The 20632-nt window shown below is 35.4% G+C and overlaps 2 protein-coding genes across 2 annotated transcripts; one reads left to right on the top strand and one right to left on the bottom strand.

Moving 5' to 3' along the window:
- The first annotated feature begins 2617 nt into the window (after positions 1-2617).
- Positions 2618-11284, top strand: LOC134668566 (multiple C2 and transmembrane domain-containing protein-like). The gene is made up of 14 exons (XM_063526014.1): positions 2618-3143; positions 3230-3395; positions 3712-3860; positions 4077-4217; positions 4332-4515; positions 4832-5010; positions 5725-5929; positions 6460-6605; positions 7010-7161; positions 8922-8986; positions 9405-9511; positions 10477-10586; positions 10813-10910; positions 11209-11284. Exons 1-14 carry the CDS (start codon positions 2686-2688, stop codon positions 11260-11262), a joined length of 2214 nt encoding a protein of 737 aa, XP_063382084.1. The 5' UTR covers positions 2618-2685; the 3' UTR covers positions 11263-11284.
- Positions 11285-12649: 1365 nt separating this feature from the next.
- On the bottom strand, positions 12650-20632 carry LOC134669024 (cysteine sulfinic acid decarboxylase). The gene is made up of 4 exons (XM_063526543.1): positions 20212-20632; positions 18524-18817; positions 15245-15612; positions 12650-13450 (listed from the first exon to the last, which is right to left on the bottom strand). Exons 1-4 carry the CDS (start codon positions 20473-20475, stop codon positions 12847-12849), a joined length of 1530 nt encoding a protein of 509 aa, XP_063382613.1. The 5' UTR covers positions 20476-20632; the 3' UTR covers positions 12650-12846.

Below are 20632 nucleotides of genomic sequence, written 5' to 3'. Positions count from 1 at the left end.
TAATGTCGGAATCATAGATACGACTAGGTGCAAGGTGTAGCTATTGATTTTACTTTGTGCAGTTATTGTTATATTTTTTACTTTATTGACTGTTCATTCTTAATGTTATGTCATGTTCTATACATTTATTCTATGAATTAATATTTTGCGAGTGATAATGTTATGAATAATAATATTTTTAGCTAATATGGAAACAGTCGTGATGATGTTGAAGTTGATATACACATTAACTTACAACATATTATTTGAGGGAACCTAGGTATAAATACAATACTATTTAAAAAGACTGCATTAATACTTAAGTAAATAATTTAAAAAAACAAACCTACATTAATCATACAAAACCATCAATGATCCATAAACGCTGTTAAAATACGAATATACATATAAGGAAAAATACGTTGTGTATTTTTGAGATTGAATCCATCGTATAGATAGTACTATAGAGTAATAAATACGTTTGCAACAATAATTATGTTGTGGTGGTGATGGTGTGATAGTTTAAATGCCCTCAGAATAACAAAAGATAAGCCATGCCATAAGGATATAACTTGGAATATCAACTAAAACAATTTATTTGATGAAAACAATTTAACATAATAAGTACCAAGACCGAGGCAAGATCCACGAGGCAGGCTTCTTCAATTTGATGACAACGGCAATACATTACAAAACTTTTTAGCAGCCTGATAATGACACTCCTTCCTACTACAAATATACAGCCAACAGGAAAAAGCGAGCAATTTCAAGAGGGCCTAATTACTTTTTTGTTTTGTAATTTATCCTTTTATCTTCAATGGGCATATCTTGAATCAAAAGAGCAAAGAATTTGCAAAACAATCAGGTTTACTAACCAGTTTAATTTTATCGGTCAAAAAGGCCGAATTCTTAATTATCATTTGTGTAGTACTGTATTCCTGCCAAGCAGCTAATTAATATTCCCATGTGTGATAGAAAAACTGACTCGTCAATTTTTAGGTTACTGTCGAGTGCATCAAGTATGACGGATCATCATCATCATCATCATCATCTCAGCCATAAGACGTCCACTGCTGAACATAGGCCTCCCCCTTGGACCTCCATTCGTATGACGGATATTCATTTAAAATCCAGTTCAACAGGTTTCGCAAAATTATATATTTTTAAATTTTACTATCGAGCTAACACTTTCAACTGAGGCCACACTGAGGAACTATTTTGTAGATAACAAGCCATCGCTTAGCAACCTCAAATTAAACGCATTCAAGATTTCTCTGCTTACCCGCAGTGATATAATTGGAATCCGTCTTGAGTACAGTTTCGTCGTTTGAATGAGATGGAATTATTAATAGACAGTTATATGGATCAAACCGACCTAATCATAAGTTTAGATAAACATTTTATTCTGCTTTAAATAATTTTATATAAAAAGTGCAATATACGTTCCAAGTTAATAACTTGGTGCCTTAGCTCAAAGTTAATAAACATTAATGTTATTTGTTATCGAAATAATTAAAAACTTACGATCATACATAGCGGACCTATGACATGTCCGTATCAAGTTATAATAATAAAATAAAAGTTGTTCGCAGAAATCGCGAAGCGTCTGGTTGACGTAACTGGCCGCGTAGCCAAGATGCCAATCGCTAACGCTCCGTAGCGATCGAAACGCAACTGTCACTGTCACACTAATGTGGAAGAGTGATAGAGATACATAATGCTTTTCGTTGTCGAAGCGATAGCGATTGTAACCTTGGCTAGGCGGCCTGGTGACCGAAGAGCTGGCGGCTACCTCGCACAACGTATCAGTATTGCGATACAGCGGGGAAATGCCGCCAGCATCCTTGGTATAATGCCTCAGGGGCCTATTTTAGATTTAAGCTAGTTATTAATTTCGTTTAGTTGTACCACTGTATACAGGGTGATTCATGAGACGTGAGCAGGACTAATCCTGCACACTCAGTAACTGATAATTGATCGATCACCGTCGTATTTAGGTGAAACAACCACACTTTTTCCTATTTTTTAACTTTTTGGCGAGGGCATATTTAATTCTGTACAATCATGGTCACCCTACAAGACCTAATTAATAAACATAAAACCTCTTTAACCGTAATGACAGCATTATGATTACGAAGAAAATAAACTGTCAAACTTGAGTGAGATACGTGTTTTCAAAAGTAACCAGACCGTGATGACATTCAATTTGACACAGAATATCGGTAGTTTAGTATTCTTACTGTTGGGTGACCATGCATGTCGTAAATAAATTAATAACTTTTTTTTTTCAACACAACTAGAAAATTAACGTTAACCTCACTAATACTGATACGAAACAGTTGCTTATAATTTAAGAAATGCGCAGTGTTAGTCCTGCTCACGTCTCCTGAATCACCCTGTATATATTGTTTGTAAATAAATGACGTTAAAAAAAATAAAAAAAAATAATTGCTTACTGCACAATAAGTAGGCACTTTCATCAGTGAAAACTTTAATCTTTTAAAAATAACTAAGTAAAGCTCATACTATTTTTTACCTGCGATAAGATTATTCTATTGATCCGGCTTTTAATTTTCGCCAGTGTAGTGTTCAAATTTACACCCGGAAAGTCAATATCTAATAATCAATACGTCAAAGATTAGATTGCGGTACTGAACATCGCTTATCAGTAGGTATCGCAATGTCAGTCTACTGTTAGTTTACCACATGTCATGTTCATTATTAGTGCAAATAAATATAAAAACTTCTGTGATGGAATCCTATAAGAAAAATGAACCCACAAATACCTTGACAAAGAGACATTTCGCATCAATAAATTCAAGAATACAAAACAAATATGAACAAATGCAGAAAAGGCTGGAAAAGTCAAAATCTGTTGATTCACTGACGGGCATACATGATAGTTTCGTATTCGTACAAGCACATGAAGTTGATGAAAATTCAAAACAAAGAAGAGATGGAATTCTGCCTGAAGATAAAAAACCGCCCGATACTTTTAAAGTTATTGTCGAAGAAATTCCCGTAAATACTACTTTGCTTCAAGAAGTGAATGAAACATATGACGTTTCGTATTCTGAAACATTTAATGAAACAGAAAGGAACATCGATAAATTATTCGACGGGCAATATGAGTATAGCCTGACGACGAGTACAAGTCTAGAGTCGTAAGTAAATAGAATAAATGAAATTTATAATCACTTTCATTACTTTTAGTTAATTGTCTCAACTAATGGATATTGAATATTTATAGTTTAAACACATTAAATAATGAGAGCACGGAGTACGAAGAGTCGCTACCTCCGCCATCGCCACCAGTGCACAAAACTACGATACGTGATAGAATCGGATCTCGAATAGCAGCTGTTAAGGAAAGGCGAAAAGATAAGAAGAGAGAGTCTCGAGAAAAAATGGAAAAGGTCCTTAAGTTTACTTTTTATTCTTCATTGCTTAATGCTATTCTAATGGCCAAAACTTTAAATTGTTTACACCAATTTATTACCTGAATTGTCGTTTAGGTTGTTTTTACTAAGGTGTTTAAATAGTGTTTTAAAAATAAACTAACAGCCTGATTCGAACTTTAAGACGGGTACTTCTAAAATTTGATAAATGCTTCAAGCAAAAATTCACTCTTGACACTGAGATATTCGATTCATGTCGTATTTTTAGCAAATTTTTGATGTATCTTAAGGTTTGAATCAGGCCGTACGTAATATACTTAAATATTCTTTTTAGTTGATTCTAAGTAACACAACCAGACAAGACAATACGAAAATCGTCAAGAAGACGAAAGTGGGCACGGTTACCATTGCCCTTATCGAGGCCACTGGGTTAGAAAGAGATACAACGGAGGAAAAGCCACGTATGTTGTTTTGCCGTTTTCGGTAAGTGGTGCGTGAATTTCTACGAAAACCGAAAGGGTTGAAATAATTGATGATTTTCCAAGATTTAATAATAATTGACACAATTGTGTTTACTAAATGTACATTTGCGGCTTTATGGAAATAGTAATTATTTGAACGGCATTTATACACGCTGGTGTGGATAACAAATAAATCTCAGATATCATAAATGAACGGTTCATATTTGATTTGTTCTAGGTTAGGATCAGAAAAATATAAATCTAAACCAATAAAAAGCCAAGTGTCGTCTGTCAAATGGCAAGAATTATTCAACATTAATTTATTCGAGGAAAATATGCTGGAAATCTCATTATGGGACAAAGAAATATTTCTTGGAGGGTAAGTTGTTTTGCAAACAAATACCTAATATTTTAGGAGAGAAAATATTTATGATCCTATACGTCAGAAATGATTGTGACGAATAACAGGAAGTGTGGAATTGTAATTTTTCAGGAGCGACATAGATCTGTCAGAAACGGAGAGGGAAAAGACCCACAAAATGCGTTTGGATTTGAAAGGGTCTTCCTCAAACGTCCAATTATTCATCTTGCTCACTATCAGCGGGGTGACTCCAGAGAATATCGCTTTAGACATGGAGGAATATGTTAGGCAAAGGAAACTAAAACAACGTAAACGTGTAAATAAATACCTAACATATTTTTATATTATCTATTTGACAATGTGAAAAAAATATTTTAGTTCTAAATTTGAGACATATTTGTCATGTACCTACCAACAGTTTGTTGTGTAGGTAAGAGAAGCCACGTACTTCTCTCGAACATAGAACTTTTGTAGTTTACCTTCTTATTCCAAACACAATTTAAAAATTAAAAAACTGTGCCTTGTTTGGGTTTTAAGACCTATAGATACAAATTAGAAACTACAACTGTTGACAATCAGATCTAATATTAATAAAATTAAACACTAAGCTTTAAAATCTGTAAAATTTTCAGGCCTGGTTTCGACTTCGAGATGACTATGCCGACGTGGGATGCTTATCAGTTTTCGTGTACGGAGGAAAGGGATTATCCGCAAACGATTGCTACTGTGTTTTACAACTGAACAATGACAGATTGCAAACACCCACTGAATTCAAGACCAACGATCCTAATTGGATGAAAATATTTACATTGTCTGTGTAGTTCATAGCTTTCCTCTTTTCAAGTAATTTTCGACAGTTGTCAAGAACTCTTTTAAGGCCGGTAACTTAGTTGTTGTATATTAGCAGCTAGTATCGTATGTAGTATGGCAAACGAAAAAGTTTACCATCTTATGGAAAAGAGTTTTAAAATAATGTTTAGAATAATACCTATAATAAAAAATAATTTTTATTGTCAATAAAAAACTGTTATTGTTATACCGCCAATGGAGTCGTCGGCCTATTTTATTCCAAAAATTCTAAACACAAATTGCATATCGGGTGTGGCTTGTAATATGAGCAAAAAATTAAACTGTAGGCTGTACTCCTCATACTGACCAACATTTGTTCAGCGACTTTTAAAAATAACTTGTGGTTTGATTTTTAATACACCTTAAAGTGTATTCTAATACGCAATGTATCGCGAATTTTGTTATGTTTAAGGCATGACAAGCAACGTCAATCACAATGATATGGCGCGGCGATGGCGTCCATTGAATATAATATTTATTTTGTATGAAAAATAGGGAGTCTAAATACTTCATAATTTTTAAAAGTTGTTGAACAAAAGTGTCACTGTTTGAGGAGTACAATCTATGTTTTAATTATTTGCTCGTGTTACAGGCCACACCCGGTATATTATTTTAAATAGGTACTCATCTAATTTGATATTCAAATGTCTGTTGATTAACCAATTCTCTATTTTAGCACAGTAACGGACATCACATCGATCCTAGAAGTCACTATTTTCGAAGAAAAGAAATCTGAAATAGTTGGAAAGATCTCAATACCCCTCCTAAGAATAAATAACGGAGAAAAAAAATGGTATGCCCTTAAGGACAGCACACAAAGGGAAAGGGCTAAAGGATGTAATCCAAGAATACTGTTGGAAATGAAAGTGACGTGGAACCTTGTAAGTATTATCACATAAATGTTGTTTTTGGTTAATGGTGTATTGGCAAGAGCTATGTATGTCGCAAATTTATACTTCCCTCCCAAACCATTTTCTCAAACATTTATTCAGGCTAATTATCAAACACTGGCATTCCAAAGTTCGGATGCATCATTCTTATTTGATCATCAGTCATCAATACTTACCAAAGGCGACATTTACCAATACTAATTGATAATTCGTGCTAAATGATAACTCATTCAACTGCAACTATGCGATATATTTTAAATTAGTTGGCCAATTAAACGTACGTTATAAAATTTTGCTGCAAAAGATTTTCTTGACATACATAAATGTGTTATTTCATGTATACAAATATCAATCATACATTTTCGTAATTAGGTATTGCATAATATAAATAATTCAATAATCGTCCTTCGTACAATGCCTCAAGGGCCTATTTTAGATTGAAGCTAGTTTTTTTTTTTAGTAATACCACTGTATATATCTTGTTTGTAAATAAATAATTCATAATATTATGTATGTTTTAGCCGAGAGCATCTCTTCGAGTCATCAATCCAAAAGAGGAAAAGTATCTGGATCCAGTAGATAAATTAGACAGGCACATTTTCGCAAGAAATTTATCGCGAGCTAAAGCAGTCGCCGCGTGGATAGTGGATGCATTCAAAGTTGTAAAGTAAGATAATGTTTACTTTATTATTCACTAGAAGAGGCTCTCATAAAAGTTTGTACAAAATTAACTTTCAGAGAACCAATTAGAGATAAAGCAACTTCAACCAACAAACCTACTCCAAGCATTACGTATGCTTACATCTAAAGTTGTAATCTTATCGACTCACGTACACAAATGCATTACAAGTCAATTCATTTGCTGTAGGTATTTGCTAAAGAAAATATATTTAATTGAATGACGTCATATTGTAACATAAAAATGTGAAAAGTGCTTGTTTGCGTGTATACTATTCTATCGTCCTAAGTCCTAGAATCTTTAGTTTTTGTTTTTGAGTGAAAATTAAAGTTTGTAATAAGACCTTTATAAAGGCTTCTGGGACTCAGGAAGACGTTTTACTACCATTGCAGAACCTGTTTCGAGTGGGAATCTAGGAAGTGGAACATGATCGCGCTGCTGGTGTGGATGGTAATGTGTTCCATCTTCAGGGTCTGGATGCTGCCGCTGTTGTTCCTGTTGCCGTTCATTTGGTATCGCCCTGATAACTACTTCTTGTTCTCTTGTAAGTTTTCATTTTGTAAGTTTTCGTCTTCGTTTGAGGTTTAGAATAAGGAAAAGGCCATGCGCCATGAAAAAAAAAACAGAATTTGGATGTTTTCTAGATATTAAGTACCTACCTACATACTTCTATTTGCCTGGACGTCGGATGTCAACCCCTTTTCAACTATGCCTGTCTAGGACTTATAAGGTTTTATAATTATATTATTTATACCTTTTGTCTATTTGTCACTTTATTATATTGCTTTTAGTTGTCAGTAAATGCTTCAGATCAAGCATTTAATGCTGGCTCTTTGGTTTCGCTCTCCGCATATTAGCTATCGAATGGTTTTAAATGTCCACAATTCCTGGACAATGCCTAATCCATGATGACGCAAGGTCCTTTTACATTCGCATTATACATTTTTATTATGCTTATCTTGCTTTATAAGTGAATTTAGAATAAAAAACTATTATTAATGTTGTGCTGTGTGGTATTACTTCTCTATAAAATAAACTATGTATTATGAAAAATCAAGTTGATGCTCTACCTATAATCGCAAGTAAAATTTGAGAAAATTATGGCATACATTATAGGAGCTTCATAATTCATAAAGTACGATCAAAACCAAACGTAATTTAGGCGAAACATCACAGTGCCATATTTTGGCGTAATAGTTTATTATTCTAATTTCAACAATAAACACTTCAAATGAATCTCCCTTGTTTATTACCTCACTAAATAAACCAATAAAGCCCGCGCTTTACGAAGCGTTGCAAATTTTCAATGATCAGTTGAAATTATTCATTCAGCGACTCCCATCTAGTTTCTATCTCAAACTCCTAACAGCGCTATTCCCTTACTGCAAAATGGACCTCGCTTAGCGTTTAACAAAGATCAAATTGAAATGAAAGAATTATATATGTCTGATGTTTAGTAAATTATCGATTTACTTTCCGCAAATGGCCCATTAAACGTCCATTTTGATAAATTCACCCGCCACGGAAATGACATCTGCTGTCTAACATCTAAACTATACAATTTATCTGTTCAATTGGAAATCAATTTGTGTTTATGGTGATTGGATTTTTAACAAACAATAATGTAGGAATGAATTGACATTCTTTTTAAAATCCATAACAGCTTTTTATACTAGCTAAATTAAAGATTTCTTAATTACCTAAATACTAGGGTGACTTTTTAATGTACCCGTTTCTAAGGAGCTAATAATACATTTTATTTGGAGCAAAAGAGTCGCTAGTTGGTCGCTAGTCTATAAGAAACTGGTGATCAAAAATTAACATTTACCAAAATACTAAGATTTAAGTTGTTTTCTGACTTGCCGTCAAAAACTGGACTTCAGCAACAATATTTAGTAAAATTACATTACTATCGTTGAAGACAGCCAGATAAGAACAATTGAATATTTTTAAAAACATATTTTTTTATCTTGGAAACCAATTATTGTTGATCCCCGATTGATTAGGACTTTACTGTTGCAAATAAAATCACCCTGAATACATAATTGTCCTCTTTTATCATTATGGCTCCTCTACACGATGGGCCAGCCATGCGGTAGAATGAGATAGCAATATCACTTGCTCCCTCTAACGCATAAATGCGTCCCTTGGAGTGGCCGGCGTTGGCCCATCGTGTAGAGGAAGAGGAGCCATAAAACAGGCTTTGTAATCATACAACTCCACCACTACCAACGGCGTTGTTGTATTCAAAGATTAAGTTTACCTTTTCTTACAATTGAAAATATTATTTCTCTGTAATTTCAGGGAGGAGGTATTTTAAGGAAGATAGTATAGCAACAACCACAGATGACCATACTAAAAACGAAAAGGTTAGTTTCAATATTTATAGGCAATTACATTAATTCACATTAATTTACATTAATTCTAGGATATACTTTGTTGTTTTAATTGTAATTACTAGGGAAAGCAACAGGGCTCTGCCAATGTACTAACAATTTTGTCTCGAGCCCATGCATGCAGCAGTGCTGTTGTAGGAGAGAACAATATGATTTGGACAACGTTTTTGAAAAGTCCTTTTTTTCAACAATAAAAGTCTCATGCACTTTTATTATACGATCGAAATAAACTATGTACATTAAACATTGCTATTATGGTTCCCATTACTGGGTCATTTTATGTTCATGTGTAAAATTTATTAAAATAAACAAAAGTTTTTGCGTGGAACTGGACGAAATAATTTGCATCTGGGCTCGTACATGTTTTTCACTTTAATTATTTGTTTTACAGGAAGAAAAGACATCTTTAAGGCAAAAAATTAACTCTTTGCAAGAAATGGTACAATCAGTTCAAAATACCATCGGCAAGCTAGCGAGTTACGGCGAAAGCGTAAAAAAGTAAGAACCAAATATAAAATATTTCTTCTTCTTCTTTGTCGTCACACTCTTGTCAGAGTGGTCGTGGTCGTCATGTCAGGGCCGGTGGCAAGCTTCACAATCCGTCGCCATTCCTCCCGTACTGTAGCCCTTCTTGGACATTCATGGAGTGGTTCATTGAATGCACTTTTGACTAGGTCTGACCAACGCATTGGTGACCTACCGCGCCTTGTGCCTTCGACTTTTCCCTGCACTACAAGTCGTTCCACAGATGTATCATCTCGACGCGTAATAGGTCCAAAGAAAGTGATAAAATGATAAAATATTAACAATGCAAAATATTATATAAATTAACATTATCAATATGTTCATTTCCAATAAAGTCCTATTTGAGACAGCATAAACATTTTATGTAGCCACCATATATTATTATGTCTACACTTGAAAAACAACTAAGTTTTGTATACAGGGTGGAAAGATAAGTCGGCCCATGGAGGGAAACTACCTTAAATCCTTAAGCTGGCTCATTTTACTTAAAGGAGACATTCCTTTATTTTCAAAAAGAAACAAAACTGCATTCAAAGTATTTTTCTTTTTTCTTCAATTTGGCTTGTCAAAAAAAATCTTAAGTGGTAAATATTAGATTTTATGGATATTTTGTACGACAGACGAGTGTAAGATCTAATGTTTCTTGGAGAAATGTTTTCATTAACATTAACTGTATCGACTAGTAGAATAAAATTGCTAGTTTTTATTTTTTTGAATTTTTAGTCGGTTCGAACCCCGGGCGAGGCAAGCGAGTTTTAGAAAATCTGTAAATGCAGTTTTGTTTCTTTTTAAAAATAAAGGAATGTCTCCTTTAAGTAAAATGAGCCAGCTTAAGGATTTAAGGTAGTTTCCCTCCAGGGCCCGACTTATCTTTCCACCCTGTATATCTATTGGTATAGTAACATTATCGCATATACATTCTATATGCTTTGTTTCAGCTTATACAACTTTACTGTGCCTTTCCTGAGTTTTCTAAGCATCACCATCATTTTGGTAATAGCTTTGGTGATGTTCCTTATTCCTGTCAAATATATCTTCATGCTGTGGGGTAAGTTCAAAGAATTTTTATAACTTTTTCATAATGCCTCTATTGCTTAGAATTTATTTTTTGTTTATTTTTTTATCAATAATGTGTATCTAAAAATAACAATAAAAAACAGAGGTACTTTTATCACAGACACAATTTTACGGACTGAGTTTTTTTTGGGTTCTAGTTGGAAACATTATTAATTGTGGGTTTTTAACCTCATTAAATTTGAATGTTCACTTTTCAGGCATCCACAAGTTTACAAGAAAAATCCTCCGTCCGAATAGAATACCTAATAATGAAATACTGGATCTACTATCTAGGGTACCTGATGACGAGACTTTGGTAAGGAATATTAATTAGTATTTATTAATAATTTGTGACCGAAGAGCTGGTGGCTACCTCACACCGGTGTGATATGAGCATTGCGATACAGCGAGGAAATGCCGCCAGCATCCTTGGTACAATGCCTCAAGGGCCTATTTTAGATTCAAGCTAGTTATTAATTTCTTTTAGTAATACCACTGTAAGTATTTATACCTATATCTTGTTTGTAAATAAATTATTTTCATAGAAGTTCCTAGTAAAGTTTAAAGGTAGTTTCAATATCCATGTCTGTAACTAATTTATTTTGGTTTTACAGTTGAACTGTCAAGAATTACCTTTAGAAGAAACATCAGAAGATGACGTCCATTGATAAATGATAACTTAAGATCTGTTTTTTTACTATCTTTTAATTCCCATTAAAACTAATTTTGCATCAATGCATTTAACTAAGCGTAGATGCATCTGTTGCGAATGTGAGTACTTGTATATAATTATATTTGTAATTATAAACGAGCTCTGAAAATCTGTGACAATAAACAAATATTTACCTAAGTTGTATTTGCTAGTTTTCATTGCACCTTATTGAAGTCTTAACTGTTAGGGCCAGTACAGATATGTTACCGTCGACGGACTGCAACCCGACTGCAACTTGTATGGGAACTGCATGCCGATGTTGCAGTTGGCGTGCAGTCGGGGTTAAACGTAAAATCTGACTTTCCCGGCCGCTGTTATATGTAACCCTTTTGCATGCAATCTTTTTCTAAACGCTCAAAATGCTTTATTTATCTGTCAAGACTTTTTATACGGTTGAAATTATAAACAACAGTAGGGTGGCAATTTTCATACGCAAATAACTAAAATAACATTTAATGATCTACAACAATGACGGTTCTTGCGGCGTTGTATGGGGATAGTCAGCCTTCTGTATTTACTAGACTCTGATAGAGAGTAGTATTACATCACTACATCGGTTTCAAAATCAACAATAGATGTTTCAAATTTCACTGCTGCTGCTCTAATCGAACCAAATATATTCTCAGAAGTGACTTGACCACGTTTGCCCGCTAGGTAAATGATTCAGTAATACAATATGCAAAGCTGGCGTGTGCATATTGTTTGAGAGCACGTCGAATTGACATATGGATGGCTCCCTTGTTAACATGCAGCTTGCAAATTACCCGCAACCGTACATTGATCGACGACTGTCCGTGTCAAATTGTTTACATAACGAATTTACTTAAGGTGCATTGAATTGAGCTTAGAATCTTATTAGGAGACTTTATCGGAAATTAAGAAGAATCACATGAAACAACGAGTCAAATTTGTATTTGAGAAAATTGTTAAACAATTTTTTGTATTTTTATTAACTTCTGAACCAACTGAATTAACTTAAGTTTCTTTGAAAACTTTCATCGCGTTGTTTCTGATCACGTCTCCTGAATCACACGAAGTACCTATAGTTGACAAATTTAATTTGTAATAATATAATTCATCATAATAGAAGTTGTTCGTAACATATTAATTTGCATCGAATGCATAAATATTATAATTTTGAACATTAGTTTTCGAAAACGACTGATGAAATTACTATATGTAATTGTAAGTATTACAAATACAAGAAACCAGCCTAGTAAATTGTGTGTGTGCTTTTTACGGCAGTTGATCAAATATTATCTATCCATTTTACCTACTAATTAAACTGCATTAAATTGTGAAGTGATGACTCCCTTTTTGCTTATAATAAAACTATTTTACCACTTTTCATAAACTACGTTTTATTTATAGACACTATTCTACTTATAAATTTCTATAACATAGCACGTCTAAACAACATTTCGATATAGACGAATATAAATTAATTTTAGATTTAATCACAGGCCATGACGCAATATTTGTACAACATTACACTTCATAAATAACGGAACTAATTCGAAAAAGATAATTGAATCCGAATTTAAACTACGATATCTTTACCGAGCCGCTCGAACTCGTTGGCAAAGTATACCATATCCTTGTGGTCTAGAGCAGAGTTTTGGAAAACAATACGGAAGAAATTGGCGAGATCACCTTGTGGCTGGTACGTGACCATCATGCTTCCTTCCTTTATCATTCGCTCCTTTATTTTCGGTGCAACCTTGTGCAACCTTTCTTTGTAATCTGGGTCGTTTTCGCGACCTCGCAGACATTGCGGTACGTACCAGAACATGACGTTAGTGCACTCGGGCTGTTCGATAACGAGCCGGAAGCCCTCGCGTTGCCGGATATGGTCAAGGAAGAATTTGGCGTTGTCGAAAATCTTGTCGATATGTTTCTCGAGACCGTCGGTGCCTTTCGCTTTCCACATGAACCAGAATTTGAGTACGTCGGCCCTCCGTCCGCACTGTATGTGTTTGTCGCCCGTGTCGTAAGAAGTGTCGTAGAATTTGTCCTTCTGAAAGAGGTACTTGGCATTGCAAGAGTGTCCCTCTTTGAGTACGTTCTTGTGTCGAATTAGAAACGTGGAGCACTGTTGCGGGGCCGCCAAGAGCTTATGAGGGTTCCACGTCACCGAATCCGCCCTGGAATCGGAAAACATTTAAACATTTACAACAATGCCTTTAAGAGCTCACAAGTATTTTTAATGATGTATGTTAATATTCATATAAATCATTTGGGCTTTAAATTTTCAAGGCTATTTAAGACCAAGGATATTTAGAAACAGTTAATCGTTAATATGTTATCCATATTATAAAGCTGTTTAGCATTATTAATGTGGAGATGTTAGCACAAGAGCATCGTGTTAGAGGTCAGCTTTGTTCCTATTAAATGTTGTTTATAGTATGTGACAAAATTCAAGGTATTTCAGTTGAATTAACCTTTAGATAGGTCAAGTAGGTACGTAAATATAAGTATATATATTACTAAGCAATAAAAGGATATTTATCAAACAAACTGAAGTATAATCAATAATCAATCGTAATCTATTTGTGAGTTTTGCTGAACCTAATTAAGTATCTGAATATTATGATACTAGTCAATTTATGTCACTCCTTATTGGTGGATCTGGATAACGGCTAAATGCAAATTTTAAAAAATACGGGCGATAAATCTAGTGGTACTGACCAATTGTTTTCAATTCTATTAGCAGAATTTAAATGCATAGTAGTGGAGATATTATTGAACGATATACACGAAATCGAGCGGTCGAAATTCAAAAATTATCAGGGCAGTTATATTACGGTAGATACATATATCTATATATTTTAACAAAGGCACCTCAACTTAATTGAGAACCTTCTACTCGACTCCAAAAAATGTGTAAAAGCAGACTGTCAAAAAACTTTCAAAAGCGCATCGTAATCGTTTCCACGGGAATTGATTGCGCATGAAGTGGCAGCCCGCGTTCGGGCAATGCCGTCAATTTTCATTTGCGCTGCCACTCGTTTGTCTGTGTCCCGACTTCGGAGGTTCGTTGTTTCCATTGGTCTACTAACGGACGCCTGGAGGTACCAGTGAAGTGAGATCTTCTAATTTTAAGATGTCATTAGGATGGCGACTACGTTACTGCAACAGCGCTGCTGACGCAGCGTTGGAGTGGCTGGTAATGGGAGATTTGATTATCAATTTCGTGCACTCAATGCATCAAGGAAATTGATAGACCCTGCTTCACTTGCTCCAGCGACGCTGATGCAATCGACATCCGAATGCCACCTTTAACTGAGCGACAAATGCCAATTGTATTTTGAACTGACACTTGTATTTTGTTTATCAATCGCATTATTGATGCATTGCGCTAAAACGCTCCGCCAATTTAACATCTCGCTGCGATCGTGACAAGAATGACGATTTTCCTTGGTGAGATCTACCATGTGTGTGCGATAAGCGGTCACAAAAAAACACATGAATCTAAATGCTCGATAAGCTAAGGAAATAGCAATCCTGTGCTTTTGCTGCATTGTGAGCTCTGAATATTATTCCTATCAATTCTCTCTCTGTCACTTTTCGATTTCCAGAGCTAGGCTGAACCGGGGTTTTAAAAAAAGCCGTGTGTCTTTGTTAGGATTAAGTATTACCTACCTACTACAAGCTCAAAAAGCTAATATTTTATCAATGATACATGAATGTTTGAATTGTTGATGTGGTTGGATTTAGTGACTAATAAGAATGCTCATCAAAAACTAGGTAACTGAAGACTCGATTGAGACTAGGTTTTAAAACGATCGATTAAACTAATTTTGTTAATATTCTTATACGACCTTACGGATTTTTATTAAATGGAGCCTGAAAAGCCCAGAAATTATCAACAAAAAAAAATGTTTATAGTAGATTCAGGGTCACCACAATTAGCAGCGAAGTAACAATAACAGACTTACAGCTCGATTCCGTTGAGTAGATGCCGATGCTTCTTAGACATCAAGGCTCCACCTCCCCACGCGGCGTCCACATGCAACCAAATGTTGTGCTTCTTGCACAAAGCGGAAATCGGCAGCAACGGATCGAAGGCACCATACACCGTAGTACCAGCTGTTGCGGTCACCAAGAATGGAGTGGCTCCGTCTTCAACAGCTTCTTCTATTTTCTTCTCCAGGTCGTTAACATCGATTTTGCCAAGATTATCGGTTTTAACGAGGATGCAGTTGTCGGAGCCGATGCCCATGAAAGCAGCCAGCTTCTTAGTGGAATAGTGCGCTAGCTCAGAAGTGAATAGAACCAGGCGTGGTACCGCGTACACGCCTTTGCTCTGTGAATAAACGTTTTGAAAATAAATTTTGTGAGCCTACATATTCAAATTAGCCTAAATATATTGCAACAGACCCAAGTCTTCGATGATAGAAAGTAAAAAGTTTCTTCAGAAATAAATACCTACGCAAATCAAAATACGATATTGCCCCCAGGAGACCCAGATTTTACTTAAATATTAAACAGCTATTATTAGGTACATACTGGAATATAAAAATTTGGAAACCTCAAGGTTACTCAAATACCGGTTCTAAGCGAAATATTTTTGCGTTCGCAAAACATAAATACAATCAATATGTACATATTTATGCCATTGACCCTTTCGAGTTACGATTGTTGCATAAACCGACGGCGTAAGGTCAACGAACTCTCATTAATACATAATTACGACTTACGAGTAAGTGTCGGGATCTGTTTATCTGCACGAGGTCACAGATTGCAATATTTAAGCATTAAGGTAAGGCCGTGTATCCTGACTTTTACGTTTGCAAAATTGCTAAAATTAGAATGTTTTAGTAGGTTAATTTTATGTAGGTACATCTTTATCTTACGTAGGTAGGTATAGATCCTTTATAGTATCAACAATTTATTCTATTTTACATACATTTCATAATTCCTTGCAAAAACACATTTGGCAAGGAAAACATTCAGAGTCAAGTATTTGTAGGTATATAGGTACATGTCTGATACTGGCAAATATTTTGCCTAATAGTTTTTGCAACTTTTCGAGATTCTCTTAATAGGTATGTTATGTACTAAAAAAGTTACATAGCAGTACCTAGATATTTGTTCAAATAAGGCGAAGTGAATTTCTAAGTGTCATATAACATACAAAGGAATAAGAAGAGCGACATTAATTAAGTAGGCATTTAATCATTAAGCGCCCTTGACACCGCACATCCAACACTAAATGCAGTTACGGAAGTCAGGAACTTGTCCGGCTCGCTTTACAATTTAAAATAGATATACTAAGAAAATAATCCGGTAAATCCAAGGTTCTCAAAGTATAGCACGCGATTGGTTATCGAGGTTAAGGTAATCTCCGAATAGGTTTCCTGCAAAAACGGCAATCAACTTATCTTAACTAGGCTCATAATGATTACAGATAAGACTTGGTTGTCTAATAATTGGATAACGGCTTAGTTCTAGCGAATTAAGTGACGGTAATAATAGTGCAAAATAAATGCAGTGACATGAATTTACTGTTTCAAATCGTAGTTAATTAGCATCAGTATCATAATGTAGCAGAATTGTAATTGCATCTGACGTCAAACATTTCGATTCCCACGCACTTATAGTCTGATCAAGCATTGCTGTCATTATACTTTGTTACTTTTTTTAAGGAAAATTGAGCATTAAGGATGACTCATGCTAGACCGGGCCGGGGCTTTCGGCGCTTCGTTTTCTATGGAAAGCACTATGTGATCACTAATCAGCCGTCGTAAAAATTTACGTCTGACGCCTCGGCCCAGCCCGGTCTAACGTGAGTCATCCGTTATCGGGCGTGTGATTTATTTTACTTATATGAAAAAAAAAACAAATTAGTAACTATAAAGTAATTCATATAAAGAAATCAATTGTTATCATTCGCGTTTTCCGAGACTCAAAGAGGTTTTTGCCCTGCCAGTTACTGTCAAACGTTTAATTTCCTGTAGGTGCACCTACTGTCAATTCAATAGGTATCTACAATCTGCAGACGAAAGTAATATAAAACATGCTCTATTACAAAGTAATAAAATAAAACAAATTGATGAAATTCAGGAAAAATACACTCGAAAATAAACTATACCTACACTATTTGTAATAGAATTTACAAGTATGGTATTTTTTTTACAATTTTACTGTCCAGTTGACGAAGCGAGTCAGCAATTCATGCTAGTGATTTCCACACTATGGATAGAAAAAATGCACCACGGAAATGCATTGACAGACGTGTCGTTCAAAGTTTTTGTTTGTTATATCGGGGTTGTTCGTCGACTGAAAACTGTATATATTTTTGAACTAAACTCGAAGTTTTATTTATGTATGGTTTGGTTCGTAATTATAAAAATTGTGAGATTGCGAGAAATTCAAGAAAGTCGTAACATTACTATTTTGACTACTATTTTGTTACTACGACGGTGTGTAAGGTAAAAACCGGGCAAGTGCGAGTCGGACTCGCGCACGAAGGGTTCCGTACCATAAAGCAAAAAAAAAACGGAAAAAATGCAAAAAGAAAACGGTCACCCATCCAAGTACTGACCACGCCCGACGTTGCTTAACTTTGGTCAAAAATCACGTTTGCTGTATGGGAGCCCCACTTAAATCGTTATTTTATTCTGTTTTTAGTATTTGTTGTTATAGCGGCAACAGAAATACATCATCTGTGAAAATTTCAACTGTCTAGCTATCACGGTTCGTGAGATACAGCCTGGGGACAGACAGACGGACAGACGGACGGACGGACGGACGGACGGGACGGACGGACGGACGGGACGGACGGACGGACGGACGGACGGACAGCGAAGTCTTAGTAATAGGGTCCCGTTTTACCCTTTGGGTACAGAACCCTAAAAAGGAAGTTTCTATAAGACATTTACTAGGACAGTAACGAGCACTGGATAGTATTGTGTGTTTATAGAGCCAAAGGGCAGTTTGTGTGGTTCTGCACACAAATAAATGCTTCTGTGTACCCTGCGCAGACGTATTTCCTATTAGGTTGCGAATCCACTCAGGAACGAGAAAATCGAATCCAATATTCGAATAACGAACACACCTATTACATATGATCGTAATAACCATAATTTTATGCAAATCAATATTAAATTCTTATATCACTTTCTGCACATACACACATTAAACATTTTGCACTCCAGTTTTCAAAATTACTTGCGTTCCGGCGGTTTGCACATTATTACGATATTTTTACGTACCTTAGTTTCCGGGAAAAAGAAGTATCGAGCGCAGCTAATGGCGTATCCGTTGGCGATGGAGCCTCCGGGACAAAATATCCCGTCTCCTTCCCCATTAGCCCAGCCCACGAACCTCCTCATCTCGCGGAGGACATCTTCCTCCATCAAAGTAAAGACCGGGGCAACTTCGTATGTGTAAACGCTGGGGTTGAGGGCATCCGTCAACCACTGGCCGATTAAACCGTAGGGGTCTACGGACGAGAACAGCTGGTTGACGAAGTAAGGGTGTGCTGTGTTCACCGAATAGCGGGCAACCTGTTTGCAAATGTAACAATTTAAATTGTTTGATTTGTTAAAAGTAAGACCAGTAAATTGAACGAGTTCTTATACGAAACTTTCTCATAAATAAATTAGAAGAATGATAAACTTTGATGAAATTCAATATAATATATCGGTAGTTTGATACCTAAGAGAAAAATTCGTCAAATACAGCCGTAAAAACGTAGCATTATGAAAATTTTAATTTATTTCTAAATTGAAAATATTTTATCTCAGATTAATTTCAAATGATAACTATTTTAAACCCAAAATATTTTATAATATAGTAGTGTACCCTATGATGGGCGTGGAACCAGTAATGGGACAAAAAACCACAAATCCTGTAAAATAAGTGTCTAAAAGTAGTTTATAAACATTGCCTGTATATTATCATAAATAAGAGTCCTAGAGCTGTTTCAGTTTGAATTTTTATTAAATTTGGTTGTTTTTTAAGAAATTGGCGTCAACCCAAAAGTTGTCGTGTCACTGAAAAAAAATACCACTACGAATTCTTAACAACTTCGCTAAGAGAGGTAAGTTAATTTATTAAATTTTAATTAATTAATACTTGATGAAAACTAAAATGTGTTTTGTTAATTGCATTTACCATGAGATAAGGTATACAACATACTATGTTGTGACTCCACAGATGTAAAAAAAATTGTGGTATTTGGCCCAATTCCATTATAGGAGCTGTAAAACTGCATACCTCCTATAATGGGACAATTTACATAATGATGCTTGCCATGCCATCATTTCATGTTTAAACAATACAGAAGTAAATTTAGTTACGAAATATGTCAACCAGGAGGTATGCTCGGACTTCGGATAAATTAATATCGTTTTTTAGTGTGGGTCAAATCTTGGTAGCCGAGTTTGAGCCACTTTCCCGTTTTCCGATTGAGTTGAAATTTTGTATTCGTAATTAAATATGCAAATCGGATGATAATGCAATATTATGATAACATGGACCAGATCTGATGACCTATTTCACTATTTTATATTGATAGAGCAGTGTCCATTACTGGGGGGCCCATTACTGGAGCTTTGGTGTCCATGACTGGAGAAAAATAGCATAGTTTTAATTTGTTAAGTATGTGAAAACTCATTGCAGTATCTTTGATACAACACGCCTGAAACATGAAAGACGGGTAGGACTTTCATCTTTCAATACGCTAAGCGGTAGACCATTCACATGTATTAGGGAAATATCACAAATACTCCAAATTCCCTCTTAAATGTCCCATGACTGGTGCTGTTACTATAAATCAAAATTTTATATTTCTGCGAGAGTTTGATTGTATTTGACAATAAATAAGTTTATTGACAACTTTTTTTCCGTTTATACGTTTCACATTCTACTATACTAACGCTACAAACATTACACTCACATCAGCTATGATCCCCAACAGCTGGTCATGGCTCAATGGTCCATCTCGCGGCTTCAGATCGATCGCCTGCTTGATCTGATCCGGGGCAGCCCACTCCACAACCTTCGAGGTCCTCAAAGACCTCCCGAAAACCACACGATCCACCAACAAATCCACTGCGCGTCGGATGAAATCCTCATGCTTCGACCTAACCGCAATACTCTGGAACAGCGTATCGTCTTGTCTCTCCTCTTCCCCAGCGATGATGGTCGAATCGGCAGGCATTGTGGTTCTATCTTCTTTCACTTCACTTTTAACCGTTTCATTTACGGAAGAATAAAGTTAAAATAAAACCATTTATTTAATTTTGAATGGACGAGCGGCCGCGAGCGGCTGAGCGGTTTTAGCCCGTGGCCGATTGCGTAGCCTTCTTAAATACTGA

This window comes from Cydia fagiglandana, chromosome 11 (assembly GCF_963556715.1).
Source record: "Cydia fagiglandana chromosome 11, ilCydFagi1.1, whole genome shotgun sequence".
Lineage (NCBI taxonomy): Eukaryota > Metazoa > Arthropoda > Insecta > Lepidoptera > Tortricidae > Cydia > Cydia fagiglandana.
Note: the sequence above shows the minus strand (reverse complement) of the source record. Positions and strands in the feature narration are given on the sequence as shown.

What these genes read in the sequence shown, in the direction of transcription:
- LOC134668566 (XM_063526014.1), top strand. Translation starts at nt 2,686, where the DNA reads ATGTCATGTTCATTATTAGTGCAAATAAATATAAAAACTTCTGTGATG. An exon ending in TGGATGAAAATATTTACATT is followed by an intron (nt 5,011 to 5,724) that starts GTCTGTGTAGTT and finishes TCTCTATTTTAG; the next exon opens with CACAGTAACGGACATCACAT. An exon ending in ACCATACTAAAAACGAAAAG is followed by an intron (nt 8,987 to 9,404) that starts GTTAGTTTCAAT and finishes TTTGTTTTACAG; the next exon opens with GAAGAAAAGACATCTTTAAG.
- LOC134669024 (XM_063526543.1), bottom strand. Translation starts at nt 20,475, where the DNA reads ATGCCTGCCGATTCGACCATCATCGCTGGGGAAGAGGAGAGACAAGAC. An exon ending in TGTTGGGGATCATAGCTGAT is followed by an intron (nt 18,818 to 20,211) that starts GTGAGTGTAATG and finishes ATTTGCAAACAG; the next exon opens with GTTGCCCGCTATTCGGTGAA. An exon ending in TCTTTTTCCCGGAAACTAAG is followed by an intron (nt 15,613 to 18,523) that starts GTACGTAAAAAT and finishes GTTTATTCACAG; the next exon opens with AGCAAAGGCGTGTACGCGGT.